Source organism: Epargyreus clarus, unplaced genomic scaffold, assembly GCF_041222505.1.
Source record: "Epargyreus clarus isolate Ecla_fem2 unplaced genomic scaffold, WU_Ecla_fem_2.2 ptg000017l, whole genome shotgun sequence".
Taxonomy (NCBI): Eukaryota; Metazoa; Arthropoda; class Insecta; order Lepidoptera; family Hesperiidae; genus Epargyreus; species Epargyreus clarus.
Window position 1 is genome coordinate 10,625,681 of NW_027332225.1, and position 22,363 is coordinate 10,648,043.

The window sequence follows — 22,363 nt, forward strand, 5'->3', positions numbered from 1 at the left end:
CTTCACTTTTACCTATCTGCCTACCAAGTACCAACCAGAGTAAATTTTCAGTTAAAAAATATCTAAACACATGTTCTGCGTGTATTTGTATGTGTAATTTTTTGTTCATATCGTCCACAAATATAAAATAGATAATAACATAATTCCTTAAGTCTTATTAATGACATACCCTTTGTATGATCTACTGGCAGGCAAGGGATTCTCCTCTAAACTGTAGACTAACTAACATTTACATTGCTTGCTTATGTATCATCACTAAAGAAAAAAACATTTTAATAAAAATATAAGAACTATTCATGTCCAAGTATACTCACATATAGGAAGTACTGTGGAATTGTGCGTGTGTGCACGCACCTCAACAGGCATATACCATAAATCTGGAGCGTGCACACGAACTGACCACCGGACCACACCCAGTGCAATTCGGCCAAGGCTGCCAGACAGCTTTTGATTTCTTTCTCAAAACTTAATCGAGACCTTATTAAATTTCGTATGTGACATGCGAATCTAAAGGTCACTGAGGGGGTCACGCGATATTCATCATGCATCATGCAGGGCCCAATATCAATTAGGTGTTTATTTAAATTCTTGTTATCAGTGCCTTTCTTATGGGTAATCATTATATTATCCTTAAGCTTACCTGTAGGTTAGGGAAGGAAATGCCAGCAAAAATATTTGCAAAATTTTAGGTATGATTTTATTTGTTTTAATAGATAGGTACTATAAACAATAACTTTGTACCTATATATTTTTAATTAAACATATTTTTCTACATTTACTAATCGAAACAAAATAGACACAATAAAATGCGTAGTAGCGTTAAGAAAGGTATTTAATTAATTCTAAATAAGTACGTACCTACTACCTACCTGCTTGAGAGAGATATTACCTACCTACCTAGGTATTTAAATTAAACAATCTATATATCTATCATAATCTGTAACTTACAAAACCTACCATAGCTCATAATCGAAGTAGGCGCATTTAATAATGACATATAGACATGACTTTAATTAAAGTATTCGAAGATAGCCTTGTCGATCAAAACCTGTTGGCAAAAATCCAGCCTTACAGCCTGCAGCCAGCAGTGTCAATGAAGCCGTTATAATTTGCATACCCGTAATAACATTGCTAATTAAATCTTTTATTTAGGAGCATACTAGCTTATCACTCGGCTTCACCTGTGTATACCTATAGTCTTCCTAGTTGAAATAGGACTAATGTTTAATGTTAAAAATTAAAGTTAGTAATAGGAGCTTAGAAGTGTAGGATTAGTGTTTGCGATGCTTTAAGTATCTGTAGAATTTTTCGGATGAAAATTATTTTAATGATACCTTTATTGCACAAACGAAGCGATAGGTATCAATGTATATTAGGTAGGTAGAGTTCTCCACCAAGCGCTGAGGACGGCCACCGGGGGAGTTTTAGTGCGGTAAAAATCCCACATAACCCGGCGTCGCTCCCACGTTGTCGGGTACCTTTTGAAGGTTTCCCCCCTCGTAAACAAAAAAAAAGTACATTAATCTTGTATAATTCACATGTAGGTACATGTACCTACTTGCCTAGTAAGTATAGTTGCATTCATTCAAATATTTAACTGACGCTACTTGAAAATCTGTGACATGAAAATTAAACACAAACAAACAAATAAATAGATTTTCGCACTTATAACATTGGTAAGGAAATCATATTTTAGATAAGAGAGACCTAAATGACCTACGTTTTATAAAATTCGCCTTGCCTTATATATTCAAAATCAAAGTCGCATTTCTTTATATATTATGAGGGATACTATTTACTTTATTGAGGGACTTTAAGTATTCATGGTGGTTCTTGGTGGTGGTCAACTTGGTCTGTCAAGCAGAGGGTTCTGAGTTTGTTCCCTGGCTAATCAAATAAATAATGAATTTAGGAACATCTCTGTTAAGCGGTTTGTATGTACCTATGCATGTAATAAACTTTGTGTGACAAAGGAATAAATAAGAGTAAAGGAAATGTTAGTGTAGGGATATGAGAACAGAAAGCTTTATTACGGAAAAATATATATTATGATACACAATACAATAACTTCGTTAAAAATGATAAAGGTATAGTGTACCTACTTATAAAATTATAGGCTAAGGCTTGTACTTAATATGAGGTTTCCAAAAACTCTAGTTTAAGTATGTGTTCAGTTAATTAAATGAACGCATTGCAAGAATATTACGTGTTTCATTTGATCACGTATTTCTTAGTAGTCAAAAGGTCACTGGATTGACCATTCCGAATTTCTTGTTTTTATTAGGGTCAGATTTTAATCAGATACGAAATATAGGTACACTAAATATGAGCTTGCTATATGAACAAAATGTAAGTCAAGTATCAACATATCTAATACTAAATAGATTGATTAAAGAGTATCTCTTTTTTTACTTGCACACAATATCTACTTAATTTTTGTTGAACGCATCATCTGTGCGACGACAGGGGTGCGTCCGTCGGAAATGCATTAAATATTCCAGCCATCCCATTTATATCATCAGAGCCAATTTTGGCGCGAATAATTAAGGTGAATCATATTGTTTCATATACATGCTGTCTCGTTTCGTCTTTAGGCGAGATGATGTCACACCGGGTCAAACAAGGTGTTCGAATCCGTACCTCGTCGATCTACTTATAAATATCTCCCGAGCGATACAGCGCCGGCGACCTTAACCTCTCCATCAATTGTATGTAACTGGTTAATTAGTAGCGTTCGGCTGTGGCCCGCGGCGAAATACTTGTCACCATGCCCAAAATGCAGCCGATAATTCATGTATAAAAAGTGGTGCAGGACACTCCAAGTCATAGTCAAACTCAGACAACCAAACCAGCAACAATGGCAGCTAAGGTAATACGAAAACAAATTGAAGAAATATCGACATTTTCTGCCATCTATATAAACAGCCTGCTCTCTACTACTACCAAACTAGTGTATCACTATCTCAACATTACATTTAAATATTTAATTTGACGTTAACAGAAAATTTCCGTTATTAATTAACTACTTTAATTTATTATAAATAAATAATCAATTCTTTAATTTTTTGCAGTTCTTCGTCGTCCTTGCTTTGGCCGTGGCCGCCTCCGCCCTGCCCGTCGTCCCCGTAGCTAAGGTAGCTTACGCTGAGGCCGAAGCGCCCGCGCACTACGAGTTCCAGTACTCAGTGCACGATGCTGAAACCGGTGACGTGAAGGAGCAGCACGAGGCGCGCGCCGGCGACGCCGTGCAGGGCTCCTACTCGCTCGTGCAGCCCGACGGCGTGCACCGCATCGTGGACTACTCCGCCGACCACGAGCACGGCTTCAACGCCGTCGTGCGTTACGAGGGACACCCCGTCGCCGCTCCCGCACCCGTCGCTAAGGTAGCCTACGCAGCTCCCGTCGCCAAGGTGGCCTACGCCGCACCCGTCGCCAAGGTGTCCTACGCCCACGCTCCGGTCTACGCTCACGCCCCGGTCTCCTACGCCCACGCTCCGGTCTCCTACGCCCACGCCCCGGTCTCCTACGCCCACGCTCCCGTGGCCTACGCTGCTGCTCCCGTCGCCAAGGTCGCGTACGCCGCTCCCCTTAACCAGGTCTCCTTCTCTTCTCCCGCCATCTCTTACCACCACTAGGCACTAGAATTGTTGTAGTAAATTGTTGTATTTGTTCAAATGAATAGTTACTATTAAATATTATTTATTAAAGATATTTCGGATCTATTATTTGAACCTGACCTCTTCACGGCATGACCCGTACCCAGCAAGAAAATATAAAAAGGGTTACCACTCGTATATGAAAACTACACCCTCAATTGTAGAGCCACTACTACACGCATCATCCGTCATAATTAGATACAGTCATCGTCACGTCAGTCACTCATAAGTCATCAATGTCTGCCCACATCTTGTCCATCTACAATGATAGATTTTACCTGTATATTCTGAATATGGCACCGAACTGAAAATTGAAATACTTCATTACGGCTACCAAGTATAAATATTGATCATAAATATATTTAGTAATACTTTCCTTGTTTACATTCTAATCACAGATTTATTACTATCAATCATTACAATATATTTTTCTTAACTATTTTACAAAATAACCTTTTTCAAAATTGATTACACAATTACTGAGTCGTTATATTGCTTATTGGGCGTTAGAACATCTCATTTGAAACGGCGTAATACCAACTACATCTCATTTTGTAGATAGGTAGAAGAGGTTGATACACTTTTAGTTACAAAGCCATATACCTACACTGCTAACACAAATCGATAGTATCAGTATATGTTGTCAACTTTATATCAATGTCCAGCCGATAGCTGTGGGGAATGCGCGGGGCGGGAGGGGTGGTGGACCGCACCTGAATTATTCATAGAGCCGCATAGTGATTTCATCTCATTGAATCGAGCTGGCGCAGCCGTGATTACGACATCGATACCTCCGACTGGATGTCGTGACAATACAGCTTGTCAACTAACACTGTCAAGAGCGCCAGTCACGCCCAAGAGCCTGAATTTCAGCTATTTTTAGACTAAACTGATGAATAGGATCGTTGCAGCTATTCTAGTGTAGCGATTTCGTACCATAATTGGGCTATCATCAGCTAAAAGACTCCGCCTATCTTTTAAACGTTTCTATGTTAGGTACTATTTTCTCAATTTCTATTTTGCCATACGTGCAACCCTCCGCGTTATACATTGTTAATTATGAAATTGAAAATAAATAACAATAAATAAATGCTTTATGATTTATTAGAATTCATGTTCAAACATTCGGTGATTGAATTTAAAAGACAAAAAATAATTGTAAATTAGGAAAAAATCAAATCATCATACTTACACATTGCATAGTTTATACGAAATAACGTTATCAGCCACATTTGTTTTAACTATTTGGCAATCCATATCAAAGTTATTTATTTGATACAATTTTGTATCGAAATAAACAAAGCTGAGTTTCAACCGACGCACCGTTTATCCGGGAGCCGAGCGGCGCGGCAGGTAAAAATGAAGGGAGATTGGTTTTTATCTGTGCCGCGGCGGCAAATTGAATGTAAAGTTGATTTCCCGGCGGGCCTGGCCGCATAATTCCCCACAAATTAAGCCGATACCGATTGACTTGCTACCAATGTAAATATTTTCAGTAAATGCTCTCCATTATAGCCGTATACTCTACTTGACAACGCATCTCTTTTTGTTCACATAATTTTAAACTTCTATAATCTGTTCTTAGCAGCCTCTTTTTGTTCACATAATTTTAAACTTCTATAATCTGTTCTTAGCAGCCATAGCGTAAAATATCTACCTATACCTATTAACTTTTTAGTAGGTAGCTACCTACTTGTCCCTGTAGTTCCGGGACCAAAATAGGGCTACGGTATCCCCTGCCTGTCGTAAGAGGCGACTAAAGGGGGCTTCCGGGCAAGAGTGGGAGCTCGAACCGCCCGTCCAGTGACCCCGGGAAGGACGGCGGTATGTGTGGTCGCATACCGTCGTACTCACCAGACGGTGTGGCGAGCTTTACGTTCACCTGGGCGGAGCCCGATGGGGCAACGCGCTAAGAGGACTCCGGTTGCGTTCCTCTGGAGATCCCGGAGTCCTCTACGCAGCGACATTTTCTCCGAGTAGTAGGTAAGTACGATCTCTACAAACTAATTCTAAATTACTCACCGTAAGCCTGAGACAATAAGCACCTATAAAGGAGTTCAAATTTACCGTCAAGTTAAAACGGTTCCTTGATATTGATTTTCCTACCTTACCATACCCTTCCAACTAGATAATAGCAGCTACACCTCTGTGCTAGAAGGGACAAATAGGGGAGACGAACAGGCTTCGTCGCTGCCGAACCAATAAGAGATTAAGAGGTTTACAACTCGCATGATGAAGCATTAACTATATCGGATTTTTCAAAGTTATGTGCGTATTAGAAATTAACTATCTCTTGCTTAAACAGTGAAAGAAAACATCCTGAGGAAACCTTATGCAGGTTTCCCCAAGAAATCTTAAAAAAGAGGTTTTCAAAGGCATTTGAAGTCTACCAATTCGCACTTGGCCAGCGCAGTGGAGTATGGCCTAATCCTTCTCATTCTGAGAGGAGACCCGTGCCCAGGAGTAAAATAGTAATGGATTGATGATGATAAATTTATAAATTTGGTGAGCCGCGTTCCTACCTCTGCTTTACTTTTTTTCCTTACATTACATTTGTATGTGTTGAATCTGTCTTAACTAAGTATATGTGATTGCAAGTCTATTAGAAATACCATATTAATGTAGTAATGCATAAAACGTGTTTCAATACTTTTACTACAACTTTATTAGCGGATTATGTGGCTGAATGGAACGCCGTGGTAAGCCGTAAGTAACTATGTATTCGTGGCAATCCTCTTACCAAAAATTAATCAACGGGCATCAGAGAGCCCGCTTACAAAGGGCAGCTCTTACTTTGTGCCCCAAATCGATACGACTAGACGGATCACGGACTTGGGTAGGGTTTAAACAAAGAAAAATGTATCAAGGATCTGATTTGATGTGATTTCGAAGCTTTGAACGAAGCCGGTGACGAGATTTTTTTTTTTTTATATTACAGAAGTAGTAAAACAAATATAGAGAGCACCTAAGTGTTCTACTGCCGTCCATTGTCATACGTATTAGGTACAATCAACCCCAGATAGAACTACAGTCTGATAGACTCCATCAAAATGCTTCCTCAAATGATCTTAAATCTTTTAGAATACCTAGGTTTCGTATAATTTTGCGTTTAGTTCACCACCTTCCACGACCATTCACCTCGATAGTAAAATAGGAAATTATGAGGTATCTAATAGTTCTTGACATACTATAAATACTTCTCGTTTCCCGTGGTGCCTGTAATGCATTCCACTCAATAGCGGGTTCAATGAAGATTGTGGAGACAAATATTTTTTCCTGATTGAAGGCTAGTCTACTTGATGAGTCTGAGAGTCCGAAATAATGGTGGTGATTTGATTCTGAAGCTCTTACGAATCCTCTAATCTTACCTTCTTAATACCTGCTTATACATGGCGCTACATTGTGTAGCCGATTACCTACAGATTTTGTGACGTGGTAATGAGCGATACATACTCGTAAGTCTATGACATGCATACAGTACATGATCCAATAAGTTGTCAAACTTACTCTACTAATCCTAAAGTATCCATTCGGTAGTCAAAGTCAGATAGAGAGCACCAAGACAACTATTAAGTACCCAAGTCTTTAGGAACATTATATCATTAAATAAATTAAAAATTACTAGCAGAAATATATTGGCCTGTGAGAATGATAGCAATCAATTCGGAATAGCTTAAAACATATTATAAAGATTGTAACATCTGTAACTTTTTATTGTGAATTTGTTACATTATGCTCATAAGAACTAGATCTGATGCCATCTAGTGGCATTATGTGCGCAATATGCTTCGTTTAGTCTACGCCACAGGTCTTCACTATAGACAGTGACAGCAAAGTGGTTCAAAACGCGGCAAATAGATCGAGGGGTCCGAGGTTCAAAGCCCCGGTACGCACCTCTAATTTTCAAAATTAGGTCTCTATCATAAATTAAACATCCATACATGAGAGATCTTCTGAAGTCTATGAATACGCACTAGTCATTGCGGTAGCCTATGACCTAATCATTCTCATTCTGAGAGGAGACCTACCCAGCAGTGGGACAGTAATGGGTTGATGATGATGCTGCTTCTAGATACTTTATTATTTGATAAATATATTAATTTTATACCTACAAAAAGTAAGAAGATATTAAATTGTATTACTTACAAATATTAGGAGGGTTGAATTATTTATTATTAAAATACAATTATAATGAAAGATGAACGTAAATTCGTAGGTATTTATTTTGATTCTCATATCACAATACTACTTAATCCAATAAACTACCCTTTATATTAAAAAATACAGATGACTACTATCATTTTTTTTATTAATATATTGATCGAAATATAAATAATCAGAAAACTTCCTGTGCTTCTGAAATTAATCTACAACTTTAAGTACCACTTAACGCGATATGAACTTGATGCTTCTCATTCCGAGAGGAGACCCGTGCCCAGCAGTGGGACAGTAATAGGTTGATGATGAACTTGATGCTAGTTTGCTTTTTTGCTTCTTTCAGTTTAAAAAAACTGTTACCGTAAACGCGAATGGAGACTAGACAGAATAAACGACACTAATTATTATAATAACATTTTGGAAAGGATTTCTTCTAAATGTACTATCTTTTTCACTGATGCATATATTCAAGTTATATAACGAGTTTTTTTTCAATTTTAAATTGGTATACAGTTCAATATTAACATATACGGTCTTTTATGGAAGATCATTATCTTCCATACATGTTACAGACTTGAGAAAACTTAATTCATAGTGTTATTGCCATTAGCACACAATTACATGTATACGACGCATGTTATTTAATTTAAACATATTTTTGCCAACTTATTCTGCTACATATAACTAAAAGATTGGTATGATATTACAATACTATACAACATAATAGGTAGTATAAAAAAGCGTTGTACAAAACTATTCTATCTTAATATAACATTATCTTTTAGGTAGTAACATAAACTTTACAGTATACACAGTTCAAAAATGTATTTCTCATTCAATAAACCAAATATCACTAAGAAGTAGCTTTTTTATTGTAAGGGGATGGACAATCGTAAATGTTGATGCTTTTGTCTTTGGAAACTGATATCACCTTGTCACCTTTAGGGTTGAACTGCACTTGACATACCTGAAATTATAAAGTCAGTAATAGACAAATAAAGGGATTTTCCACGCGAACTGTACATGCGACAGGGGGGTTTCAATACTATTTGTATTTGATTATAGATTGCCATGGGCGGCAGTGACCATATACCATCAGTGTTGATACACAAGTGCAGTGTACATGCGCAACATCAAAATTATTCCAACACAAAAAATAAAAAAAATGGTTGGCATGTAGCGTGTAGCATATCGATACCTTTGTTCGCAAATCAAGCAACTTCACTTTTTGTCTACATGTTTTTTTTTTGTTTATTTTGATTTCGTTCAACGCCATTTACTATCAATATAAGAAAAAAAACATTTTGACAAAAAGTGGAGTTGGCTGATTTGCGAATTAAGGTATCGATATGAAAGAATAAAATATTTAAAATAAGTTGATGGTAACCTTTTCTGCAAATCTTGCAACATTCACAACTCAAACGGTGTCGATATCAGTTATCGGTTGTACATTTTTGTTAAAAGTCTAACTTCAAAAGCCTCTCGGTATTCAATACATACATCATCGTCATGTTCCTCGAAGGTCCTTAGCACCTGCAGACCATCGACCAACGCGAGCATGACTTCCCCCGCGGCGGTGGCGAGCGCGACTCGCTTCCCGTCCGGCGCGAAGCACGCGCTCAGCGCCCACGCCGGCTGGTGCAGCGAGTGGAGCAGGACGCCCGTCTTGCTGGGAACGTTTCGCGGGAAGAGTCAGATATAAGTTTTTTTTTTATAATTTAAGAGTAGCAGACGAGCATGCAGTCCATCTGATGGTAAGTGGCTATTGCCGCCCCTGGACATCTGTAATCAACCCCAGATAGGATTAGATATTCCTACCTGAGGTCGGCCACAGATGCGCCGCTACCCCTGAGGACTAAGCTGGAACGCCTCGGAAAAGTCTGTCTCCCTTACCACACCCTTCAAACAGAAACACAGCAGCTCCTAAAACTGCTGTTATTAGGCAGAAATAGGTGTGGCGATGGTGCCGCCGGAGACGAACCACAAAGGGTTCTACCACCTTCAAGTACTTTTTTTTGTACATACGTATGTACAGAAAAAACAAAAATTGTTTTTTTTTCACAATAAGGTTCACAATGTGGTTCCTTTATAAAATGGCAAAACGACGTAACGCTATGTTCAATATTTAATAAATAAAATAAATAAAATACCGAATAAATAAAAATATGTATATTGAGTCTTAGTAAGCATTTATAAAAAACTGTTTTTTTTTTTAATTTTTCAACACTAATAGTACGACAATATATTAATATATATTTTTATTTCAACTACTGTATAGGTAATATCTTTATTAATGATCTGGTCAAGTTTGAAGTGGCGAAATTTCATTATATTTTTCATCGTTCACCTGACTCTTACACCGCGGTTTTCATCTTATATATAAAATTCTCGTGTCACAATGTTAGTTACCGTCCTCCTCCGAAACGGCTTTACCGATTTTCACCAAATTTTATATGCATATTCAGTTCGGAGAATCGGCTACTATCTATTTTTCATACCCCTAAGTGATAACCCCCTTAACATTTTTTTATTTATATGGCAACACAACTTTTGCCGGGTAGATAAGTATAGATATCTTATCACCTTGTAATTGAAGGAAGCCATTAAATGGCTTAAACGGCTGACAGATGTGACAGCCATTTAATAATAACATTTGATTATTTGTCAATTTTTTAAAATATCATTGTCATCATTATCCCAAATATCTAGAAAATAATAATAACCATATCAGTTCATAATATAAATTAACTTCAATGTTTTAGTAAAAATGAAACTTACACATCATACAATTTGAAAGAACCGTCAGTTGAGGATGTCAGTAATACTTTGGAGTTGGGAGAGAATTCAACACTTTTAATTGACTCTCTGTGGTCTCTAAATCTATGCACTATTTTGCCATGAACTGAGTCCAATACATATACAGTACCGCTTGTTGAACCACTTGCTATGTATTGGTCGTTTGGACTCTGAAATCAAGATTCACATTAGCAGGGTCAATACTTATGAATAGCAAGTGAGAAAATTAAAATTTAAAGCCATATTAAATAGACAATTATATTTATTATATATTAATCTTACAGGACCATATTGATTTTAGTCTTGTCCTCTGGGTTTTAATCATTTCACAAATTTTACTCATACAAAAATAAACAAAAATAAAATAAAAAAATAATACATATAAAAAGTAATGCATGGAATATATACAAATATTATCATTAATTCATTATACTTATTAATAGCACCGTAGAAATGTGACCATGATTTATTTACTACATGTTAACTTTATACACTAAAGTTAAAAAATGTTAAACCATAATGTAACAAAAAATACAAATATTTCATTTTTGGTACATCAAACATTAAATGTTTTATGAAAAGGCACATTAACGTATTATGCCAGTAACATACTTCTTTAAATGCTATAACATAAAAAGTTTATAATACACAATCCTTACCCACGAAACATCAATTGCAAATCGATCCGAAGTATCAATAACGGTGACAACACTCCCTTTCACAACATTGTAAATGACTAGCTCACCGGAATGGCATCCTGTCACAATATGCATGCCATCAGGGGCAAATGTTGCTTTCCAAACACTGGGAGCAGGGATCTTGTGGACTCTCTCCCCACTGACCATGTCCCATACATTTAAACAAAAATCCATTGCAGTTGATACCAGAGCTGAAAATAAATTATCATAAATTCAATTAATTAAAACAAGATAATAGTCAGGTTCTGTAATTGTGTGCTGATTGTGTGTGATGATAAAAGAACATCAGTAAAATTATGTTTACAGGTCACATTACAGTAGAAATACAAGACAGTTTTATTTTTATTATGCACAGATAATTCACAACAATTCTATTAAAACACTATTTGACTTATTCTGCATAAGTTTGTCAATGATGCACTAGATTAGCATTGTGGGCTACAGTAGGTATGGGAGCTGGGCATAGAGGAAAGAATCGTAATAGTCTATTTTGCGAATAAATTAATAATTTTATTAAAATTTTACACAGCTTGTAACAAAACATATATATATATTTATATATATGATAGGAAGAGTCACGTTCCACGATGGAGGTGAACTGTTCCCATGGCAGAAGGCCACCTGCACAAGCGACGCACCTCATCAGAGTTGACCGTTCCTTGAAGGCACGATGCAGCATAAGTACTGTGTAGGGCTAGCGCTATGCAGCCTTAACGTGTAGGGCTGTCCCATACACGCAACTCAGTCTTAAAGAAATACTTTGTCAGAAAGAGAATAGTTTAATTGCAATGAAAATATTAAAATAACAAGTTTTATATTTCACAAGCAATTTTTGTTGGGTTACAGATTTCTTGTGAACACCTAACATACACTGAACAAGTACTAAATGTTGAAATAAGTGTTAAGCAACTTACTCAATCCATCCGGGCTAAATGATAGTGATGTGACGGCCAAGCGGTGATCCTTGAGCATTGTCCTCAATTGTAGCTTGTTGTCTCCCCATTCCCACACATTGATTATTCCCATTGAACCAGCTGTTACTATAATGTCCTTTGGTGGAGCCCTAAATATAAATAATAAATATTAAAACACTTAGAATGGATTATAAATACACATAATCTAATCTAATCTCACTAATCTCATCTAATTTATATAATTTCTTATAATACAATTATATAATTTATATATATTCACTTATTTATAACACTTCTTTTACAAAAGAAATTTCAAAAATCAGATGACATTTCATAATTCAAAATAAAGTATTCCCAAAATATAAAAGGTATTTTTAAGTAACGTAAATTATCAATATCCAGCAAATATGGGAGCTATACATGAATCACTGTGATGTGACTTTAACACAAACATGTGTGTTTACTTATAAAAATTTTGAAATAATTAGTTCTAACATAGTAAGAGGCGAGTGATGTCTATCAATATAGATTTGGGTAGTATGGTATATTATGGCCTAAACTTATCATTTTTAGAGGACACATGTTCCCAGCTGTGGGACAGTAATTATTATATTGGTCTTAATGTGACTACAATGTATAATGCATTTGCAGTAAATTATAAAGGGTGCACTAAGTCTTTGTGGCATTACAAATAATCATTGTAAAATTGTAACTATAAAGCTGTGTTTATTTTTATACTATTATATTATTTATCAACTTAATTACATAAAATTGTAAGAGCATATTAAAATTCAATAAAAAAACGAAAAACCGGTCAACGTAAACACGAATTAAAGATTCCAGTTTGTTTTTGGTTACTGTTAGTACGGAAACCTTTCCATTTATAAAAACTTACGACTCGTCGTCACTAAGATTAGCCTGTGTCCACGCACAACAGTATATATGATCCACGTGTGCATTTTCCTTTTTGTACAGCAAGGAATACTGCAAAATTAATGAAGAAAATAAACAAATTAAAACATATGTGTAAAATTTCGGAATATATTTTAGTATTGTACGATTACTAACTTACCGCTGAAGTAGCAAGCATTATTCCAATTTTAATGTGTATTCCTAGTTATTCTTAATTCCAGTTTGCTATTTATTTGTATTTTTAATGAGAAAATCTGAAAATGTATTTTTTTCCAATGTATTTAGGTATTTGAATATTTGACATTAAATGTCAAATCTTCAATGTTTATATTGCTATGTCATTTTTATTTTTTAAATGGTGTTTTACGGCCTTGGCTTTTTGCCTTTCAGCCTAACTTTATTATATTGCTATGTCAGTTGAGTTGAGACCATAGACTTAGAATTTTTTCCCTACTCTATATCAATGGTTGAGACAACTATCATCAATATCTGGACAGTGTTACCAACATTTATTGCCGTAAGAGACCATTAAAAAAAATCAACATTTATTTTAAAATGCTCTCTATTGCAAAGCCATTATGCTTATTAATACTGAAACAAAACGAGACAAAAAGAACAAAAAATCCTGTTGAGTTATATAATATTATTTAATGTTTTTACATATTTTTACAATGGGCAGTCATAAATATTTAAACTCTTATCTTCCGATACTGAGATAATCTTATTACTTTCTGCATTAAACTTCACATCCCACACCTGAAATAAACAAGGTTTCATGTAAGAAAATTGTTACTTAAAAATAATAAAGTTTATTACATTTTAAGTCATAAAAGCAACATACACCCGTATTTAATTTGCATATTATTTTATTGCAAATAGGCAAATAACTATAGTAATTAAAAAAAGCTTGTAATGTTTTCTGGTAAGTAACAGAATACATTTATTTTTACCTTACCCATTATTCTATTTTATTGTGCCCCAATTAAAATTTAATTTACTTTCCTATACTAAATATTAACATAAAATGATCAATATGGTGAAACCTGGTCATTATGCTCTTTGAAGACATTTTGACACTGCATGCTGTCCAAATCCCACACGCGGACAGTTCGGTCGGCACTACTGGACACAAATCTTTTGCCGTCCGGGGAGAACGCCACAGAGAGAACCCAAGACGCATGGCCTGATAGTGTCCCAGCTAAGTTCGCGTGAACCCTATTGAACATTAATATACGGAAAATTTATAATACACTAAATTGTAGTAATTTTACTCAATAAATAAGTACAATTAATGATAAGAATATGTGAAATTCTGTTAAAAATATGTTACAGTCAAAGATATTTAAACATGAAATGGAACAAACAAATGAAAATATAACTTGATCCTACAATTACACCCACAAACAAATACAGGTCTGTGATTACACCTTTTTTTTTTTTTTTTTTTTTGTTGACGAGGGGGAAACCTCCAAAAGGTACCCGATGCCTTGGGAGCGACACAGGGTTATGTGGGACTCTTACCGCACTAAAACCCCCCCGGTGGCCGTCCTCAGCGCTGCGTAGAGGACTCCGGGATCTCCAAAGGAACGCAACCGGAGTCCTCTTAGCGCATTGCCCCGTCGGGCTCCGCCCAGGTGAGCTTATCTGGTCCACCGCACCGTCTGGTGCATACGACGGTATGCGACCACACATACCGCCGTCCTTCCCGGGGCCGTTGGCTGGGTGGTTCGAGCTCCCACTCTTGCCACCCACGACCCCAGAAGCCCCCTTTTAGTCGCCTATTACGACAGGCAGGGGATACCGTAGCCCTATTCTTGTCCCGGAACTACAGGGATACCTCGCCGGGGACCGCTAAGTACGGCCGCGGCGATTTCTCCTCCGAGCGGGTTCAGCGCGCTCCCTTGCTCGCTCGGCGTCTTCCTTCGCACACATGACCATGTCGCAGAAGGTGATCATGCCGTCCCAGGCTTCGCTGCGCTGAACCATCGCTCCGACGATGGCCGACGGAGAGAGATCCGGTCCCACTTTTTCGACGAGGATCCGCCGCTGCGACTCCCACGCCGGGCAGAACTGCAGCGTGTGCTGTGCGGAATCCTCGTCGTGCCCGCAATGGTAACACCGGGCCGTCTCTTCTCTTTGTATCCTTTTCAGATACTCACCGAAACAGCCATGTCCGGTGAGTATCTGAGTAAGGCGGTAGGTCACTCTACCCCTGCTCTTCAGCCAGGCCCGAAAGTTCGGTAGGATAGCGTCAACCACCCTTTGGCGTATGTTCCTAGGCTCGTGAAGCCGTTCGCGCCAGCACCTCAGAGCTCGCCATTTGGCTCTCCTCCGAAGCGCTCCGATCGTCTCTTCGTTGAAGAGTTCAGTCCTCTGACGGAGGACTCGGATCTTATGAAAGACCCGTGCGTCCATATCCGCCAGAATGTCCAGGGGCGGAAACCGCCCCAGGACTGTCGCCGCCTCATACGAAATGGTACGGTAACCTCGGGCGACTCTGATTGCGATCGTACGTTGCGCGGAATTCAGTTTCCGCGCACGACGCCGGCTGGCAGACAGTTTGTCCGACCATACCGGCGCACCGTAGAGCGCAATCGAGCGTATCACACCCGCGTAGAGACGGCGGACTTCTTCTCTTGGTCCCCCGAGATTCGGCAGCAGTCTGTGCATGGCACCCGCTACCTTATGAATCCGAGGGACGAGACGATCGAAGTGCTCGTCGAAGCACCAGCGGCTGTCCAATATTAGGCCAAGGTACTTCATGAACCTGCCTATCCGGACATCCGCTTCGCCGACACGCACTGAGGTCTCAGCTGGCTCGACTCTTAGCCTACGGCCGTGGAACCATATCGCCTCGGTTTTCTGGGACGCTACCTGTAGGCCCAACCCGCGGATCTTCGCTATGACGCGTGCTACCCCGAGCTCTGCTAGCCGAGCCGTTCTCGAAAAAGACACCCCTTCTGTGAGAACGAGGGTGTCATCGGCGTAGCAAACGATGCTCACTCCTAGTGGGAGCACCGTTTTCAGCACTGCGTCATATGCGATATTCCACAGTAGTGGACCCAGTACCGAACCTTGCGGCACCCCGCGCATGACGTTCCTCTCGTGAACGCTCCCGTAGCGACCTGGGAAGCGGATACGCCTGTCTGATAAGTAGGCCTTCAAAACCTCCTGTAAATAGGAAGGCACTTGATGCGCAGACAGGCCCTCCATGATCGCTCTCCAGGGTAGAGAATTAAAAGCGTTGACAATGTCAATGCTTACTGCCAAGACTACTCTACCCTGGGATATGGCCTGCTCTGAGAGCGTTCGGACGCGGAGAATGGCGTCTACCGTCGAACGACGCTGCCGGAAGCCGAATTGGTTTTCGGAGAGGTCCGGGCCGTGGCACGCTAAGTGCTGGCTAATTCGAGAAGAAATTATCCTCTCGAATAGCTTACCCGCCTCATCCAACAGGCAGATGGGTCTATAGGCTGATGGGGAGTCCCGAGGCTTGCCCCATTTGTGCAACAGCACTAACCTCGCCTGCCTCCACACGGACGGGAATCGTCCATAGCGCAAGCAGGCGGTGAGCAGGTTTTGAAGCCTCCCCCCCAGCACTGTCAGCGCCAAGACCCAAGCCTGGCCTGGAATTCCATCCGGCCCCGGAGCAGTTTTTCGCCTCGTCATGCGCCTTATGGCTCCGTCGAGCTCGCAAGAAGTGACTGCCAAGTCGTCTGACCAACCAGGGAGATCCGGCGACGCGGCGCGAGGACCCGTTTCGTCAGTGGTTCCTGGAAACAGGCTGTCCACCACTGTGTCCACGAAAAGCGGGTCGAGAGTTTCCGTGAGAGGAGGCATCCATGGACGTAACTTGCCGAGCACCATCCTGTACGGGCGTCCCCATGGGTCCCGGTCAAGCCCCTCCACGAGTGCGCTCCAGTTCCGGGCCTTGCTTTCGGCGATTGCGCCCTGAAGCAATGTCGTTGCGACCCGGTACTCCACGTACTTCTCCTCCCTCTCCGCAGCGCCGGCTGACCGGCGACGTCGAGCCCGAGTGTACTGGCGTCTGGCACGCAGGCAGGCTGCACGCAACCGTGCGATGCGCTCCGTCCACCAGTACACAGGACGTCTCCAGGCAGGTCTGACACGCGGCATCGCGGTATCGCAGATGGCCGCCATGTCATCCCTGAGCCGGATCGCCTCCCGTTCGGGTTCGAGCTGGTCATCCCCTTCGGCGGCACTAGACCAGTCAACGACGTGGGCAGCAGCAACGAGCAGGTCTCGATTGAGCCGCTTCAATGCCCATCGACGCGGCTGATCATTTGCACGGCGGGCGTCTACAGCCGGAAGCTGTAACACTACGTCCACCAATATGTGGCGATGGTCAGACAACGTGACTAGGTCGTCGGCCACTCTCCAGCTCGTGACCAAGCGCTCGGCAGAAAGAGTCGCCCACGACAGGTCTACAACCGACTCTCCCTGCCAACGCACGCACGTGCTGACCGAGCCACGATTCAGCAGACGTAGGTCGAGCCCAGCTGCCCATTCGAGCGTTGCCCTTCCCTTGACACTGTCTCGTCTGTTTCCCCAGACCCTCGAATGGGCATTAAAATCGCCCATCACGAGTATCGGTCGGGGAAGACAGGACCGAACGCAGTTTGCCACACGGTCAAGGAACGTCTCGAATGCCGCCAGTGTGCAGTTCGGGGAGACATAGCATCCCAGCACCGCTAAGGGACCCCACTCCACTGCGACTATGCCCCGCTCGGAGTGAAGCCTGGAGAAAGGGGGATCTCCCTCACCGCCCGCCCAGTACACGGCGACGGACTGCGCATCATCTCCTGCCCACCGCGGATGCTCCGGAACTCTATAGGGCTCCGCCACCACAGCCAAGGAAACCGAACAGTCCACGAGGCATTGCTGGAGTAAGTCCTGCGCCCCGCGGCAGTGGTTCAGATTCCCCTGGAGTATCTTAAGTGACGGAGACCTATCCATTAAGAGTCCATCGCTTCCACTGGCGGACAATGGGACGAAGCGCTAGGATGCGCAGGCCCATCTGTCCGTGCTGAGCTGGCAGCTTTGGCCGCATTCTCATCCCCTCCGTTGCCTCTTTTCCTCCTTTTCGGAGGCGTGCACCTCTTGCTACCCAGGCGGTGGTCAGATGGACGACCGAGGTCCACGCATAGGGCGCATTTTGGTGTCTGTGCTTTGCATTGGCTCGCCCTATGACCGGGCTCGCCACATACGTAGCACAGAGCGCTCCTATCCCTGGTGCTGGTGCACTGGTGCCGAGCGTGCCCCATCTCGAGGCAACGGAAGCATTGGAGTGACCTAGCCGGCAGTATTTCCACCCTAGCGGACACCCACCCGACAAGAAGTCGCTTCGCAGCGGCCAGCTTCCGGATGGCTGTGAGGGGACAGCGCACCCATACTGTCCCCAAAGCCGAAGGTCTCTGCCGAATCTCTCCAACCTTAACGTCGGCGATCGCACACCCGCAGGTCGCAGCAATGGCGCTGGCGACATCTTCCTGGGTGACGGAATCGTCTAGATCCATCACCCTGGCCTCGCCCTGTTTTGAGGGCCTCGCCACTTTGACGCCCATCTCTGCGACGACCGCTTGCAGCTTCCCTGCGAGTACGTCAGCCTTCTCGGCGCTGTCCTCGCCAGCCACTTCGAGTAGTAAGCCACCATTGAGGGCTTTCTTTTGGCGCAACTCGACGATGCCCAGATCGGTCAGTTTTATCTGTCCCCTCGCGGTCCTCATCACCTCCGCATAGGTGACGTCTGACCCTTCGGGCACCGTTACGGTGACTGCCGCCGACTTCGGTACTCGTGGGAGCCTCCGCTTGGCCGCCTTCCTCTTCCCAGCCCGGCCCTTTTTGGGTGCCTGAGCCGTCGGTGCCTGCGCAGGACTTTGGCCTTTGGCCGCAGGACGCCGTTGTGGAGCACCCTTTCCTCGCCCGCGACTTGGAGATTGCCTCCGAGCTGGCTCCGCTTGGGTCAGGGGTGGGGCACGCTCCCTCGCCCTAGCTTTGCGCCCCACAACTGTTACCCACGTCTCAGCTTGCGCGGTCGAAGTCGACGCAACCGTAGGCCGCACCGGTGCTTTGACCGCTGTAGGACGCGCGGGCGTTACGGGTGGGGCCTTCTGCCCTAAGGGGGGCCGGATCGCTCTGCCGGGGAAGAGCTCATCCCTAAAGGACGCCAACTTTCGATCTATTATTGACCCGATTTGGTCCATCAAGTCGTCCGTCCGATTTCCGGCCCTCCTCATTTCAGCTCCAGTCGGTTCGGGTCTACTCGAGGCCTTCTCACGGCGCAGCTTATTTAGTTCCGCAGTGAGAGCCTCCACCTTGTCATGCAGGCCAGTAAGCTGGGAACGCAGCGTGGCGTTCTCTTTTTCTAGGTGCGCAGTGGTCGCCCGCTGCACTACCTCCGTTGCTGCTGCCTGAATGTGTCGCACGGCCATGCGGATGGTGCGCATCATATCGCCCTTCACATTACGGGACTTTTCCGCGACCTGTTCGATAATCTCCAGGTTCTCGATTATACGAGAACCTAGGTCGCCTGTAGGCTGCTCAAGCATCTCCCGGCTCAGCTCTTCGGCACTCGGGAGAGCCGCCTTTGCCCTAGTCTTGGCCGCTGGAACTGGGGGGGCCAGGAAACCGTCTTCATCCTTGCCTGACTGGAGCTTCATGGTCTTCTTTTTAGGGCGCTCGCTTCCGCTATTGTTAGCCGGTAGCGCTCTCTTACGGGCGCACATCGACGTGGCTATGGAATGATCCGACACTCCGGACATAAGGGAACAGTCCGATGACTCGTCCCCGTCCGACGAGACGGCTGGTGTAGGTGGGGCTACTGTCCTTCCCTTAACCTGCCGCGTCCTCCTTCGAGTCGTTGGCCCAGCGGGCATTTTATCCATCTCGTTTATCAAATCAGAGTCCGGTATCGATAAGCTTTGGTCGTGTTTACGAAGGTATGAGTAACTCTGCCGTATAGCCTCGGGGATCATTAGAACACGCAAGCCCCCCCACCACGACAAGGTGGCAGCCCATTCGGGGGGGCTGTGATTACACCTAACAGTACTTTTTATTTCTGTGACATGATATATCTTCTATCAAAGCAGGTCAAAATAGATTAATAAGATACACATTTAATGGGAATCTAAAAAATCTTACACGTCATACAGCTTCATGTGGCCATCATCAGAGGCAGTGAGTAGTAATTGTGAGTCTGGTGAGAAACAAAGGCTCCGAATGGGCATAGCATGGCCCTCGAGTGTATGAACAAGCTTTCCTTGTGCTACATCGAAGATGTTTATAATACCATCCAATGCTCCACTTGCTATATATTTGCCATCTGGACTCTGAAAATAGTCAAATAATCATTATATTATGGCAGTTATAAAAAACATGTCCAATGAAGGAATAGTCCTTCAAAATTGATATATATTATTATGTATTGCATACTCAAAATAAGGGGATAAATTTTTTTAGATCCAATATTTCGAATTTGACCTATTTGTGTAAAAAGTAAAATTATTAATTAAGTGTATAAATCACATGCAGGTAAAATCTGACTTGATAAAAGAAGATACATCATATTTTATCTATTTAGGATATTATTCACAATGAAAAATGTTGACCTCTGGTTTTTATATTTGGTATTTAATAATGGGGCCTTCATTCCAACGTACATAGTGAAAATACAATTTAGAATTTCAAACTTACATAAGCAACACTTAAGGTGAACTTTCCTCTTGTATCTAGAACCTGTTCCTGTTGTCCGGTCTCAACTGAGAACATTAGGATCTTGCCAGCGTTGCTGCCAGTGATCACATGTTTGCCGTCGGGCGAGAAGTCCAACGTCCAAACATCTGAAGTTCCTGTTTCCATCGTCTTCAACTTGTCTCCGGTCACAATGTCCCATAGAATTAGTGAGGAGTCTTGAGAACTGCTAGCTAGGGCTGGGAGTTTCAGTTAAACTATGTAATAACAATATTGTAGACTTACATTAAAGTACTTATTAGTATTAGAATTAGAATTGATTTTTGAAAAAATTACCCTTAAACATGCTAAGTAGTGTAGCAAATTGATTAGGATATATAGATTTAAGCTATATTGGTTTTTTATATATTTATTACAGTGAAATATTCAAATGTGTGCCTTACTTTTTCCATCTGGACTAGCCACAACAGAGACAACTCCAAGAGAATGGCCTTCCAACTGGTGCCTCTCCTCTAGTCTCCCGTTCTCCAGTTGCCACACTTTAATGATGTCATCGAGGCCTCCTGTCACAATGTAGTTCTCTGGGGCACTTTGGGAATGTGTGGAGTGACTGTAATTGTACACATATTTTATTAATAAGCTGACTGCACATTTTAGTATAAATTTGTAGTAAATATTTATGATAAAATTAAGATAACCCTAAAAACTTTGTATAACAATACCTCCTACCATTTTTCAATCCTCCTCCTGCAATACCTCATATTATTTAAGTAAACCATAATAGGTCTATCTAGTTGTTTTAAAGAATAAACATAGGTGTTATATTTTAGTTCAATATTAGCAGCAAACTACATCATAGTTCAATAGTATATATTCATAGTATACTTTAAAGCATTTTTCAAATTAATATAAGTTGTAATCACTACGGAATGCTATGTTTACTCTTCCGAAATGTATGTTAACACTTTATGTGACTGTATACCAAAAGTATAGCTTTGGTATACAGTGTTTCAGTATATTTCATATCACATAGGTTATGCTTACTTCGAATTTTCATTATGTTCATCTTCATTGTTCTCTTTCTGTTTCTCACTCTCTATTTGACTCCAAGTGCAGCACCAGATGGATTCGTCGTGCGCGTTCTCCTTTTTAAGTTGTAAGTAATACTGAAATTTGAATATTAAAATTCAGACTATACTTTCTAGGTAGCCGGAACATGCATTTACATAAATAAAATTCAATGCGCACCAACGTAGTAATAGACATTTTAATTAAGACTTATTACAAGGTCCTCTAAATAAGGTTTCTATTTAAAAGTTTTCAAAACATATTTAAATTAAAATACGAGAAAGCCCAAAACTGAACAGTTGTTTATTTTGACTGACATTTACTAATGTGACAGTATGTTCCCAGAACATATCATATGACATTTTAAATAACGTCAAAAAGTAATATTTATTAATTTATTAGAATGAGGTATAGGTAGTTATAATTTATTATAAAAACAATGATTAAATTA

At 41.4% G+C, this 22,363-nt stretch overlaps 3 protein-coding genes across 3 annotated transcripts in view; 1 reads left to right on the forward strand and 2 right to left on the reverse strand.

Moving 5' to 3' along the window:
- Positions 1-2,632: 2,632 nt before the first annotated feature.
- On the forward strand, positions 2,633-3,644 carry LOC140749039 (larval cuticle protein A2B-like). The gene is made up of 2 exons (XM_073082047.1): positions 2,633-2,869; positions 3,072-3,644. Exons 1-2 carry the CDS (start codon positions 2,858-2,860, stop codon positions 3,633-3,635), a joined length of 576 nt encoding a protein of 191 aa, XP_072938148.1. The 5' UTR covers positions 2,633-2,857; the 3' UTR covers positions 3,636-3,644.
- A 4,217-nt stretch (positions 3,645-7,861) lies between these two features.
- LOC140748942 (uncharacterized) overlaps positions 7,862-22,363 on the reverse strand; it is a 459,083-nt gene continuing 444,581 nt past the window's right edge. Inside the window, exons 2-8 of the mRNA XM_073081907.1 lie at positions 13,295-13,416; positions 13,118-13,206; positions 12,223-12,371; positions 11,270-11,499; positions 10,593-10,780; positions 9,315-9,483; positions 7,862-8,781 (exon numbers count right to left, since the gene is read on the reverse strand). Coding sequence (XP_072938008.1) covers positions 8,668-8,781; positions 9,315-9,483; positions 10,593-10,780; positions 11,270-11,499; positions 12,223-12,371; positions 13,118-13,206; positions 13,295-13,312 — 957 coding nt within the window. The 5' untranslated portion in view covers positions 13,313-13,416 and the 3' untranslated portion in view covers positions 7,862-8,667. The remainder of the gene's footprint in view (positions 8,782-9,314; positions 9,484-10,592; positions 10,781-11,269; positions 11,500-12,222; positions 12,372-13,117; positions 13,207-13,294; positions 13,417-22,363) is intronic.
- On the reverse strand, positions 13,763-22,240 carry LOC140748941 (uncharacterized). The gene is made up of 7 exons (XM_073081906.1): positions 22,093-22,240; positions 21,889-22,010; positions 21,288-21,454; positions 20,848-21,083; positions 20,296-20,483; positions 14,178-14,349; positions 13,763-13,890 (listed from the first exon to the last, which is right to left on the reverse strand). Exons 1-7 carry the CDS (start codon positions 22,108-22,110, stop codon positions 13,801-13,803), a joined length of 993 nt encoding a protein of 330 aa, XP_072938007.1. The 5' UTR covers positions 22,111-22,240; the 3' UTR covers positions 13,763-13,800.

What these genes read in the sequence shown, in the direction of transcription:
- LOC140748941 (XM_073081906.1), bottom strand. An exon ending in GAACATAATGAAAATTCGAA is followed by an intron (nt 21,455 to 21,888) that starts GTAAGCATAACC and finishes GTACAATTACAG; the next exon opens with TCACTCCACACATTCCCAAA. An exon ending in GGCTAGTCCAGATGGAAAAA is followed by an intron (nt 21,084 to 21,287) that starts GTAAGGCACACA and finishes TGAAACTCCCAG; the next exon opens with CCCTAGCTAGCAGTTCTCAA.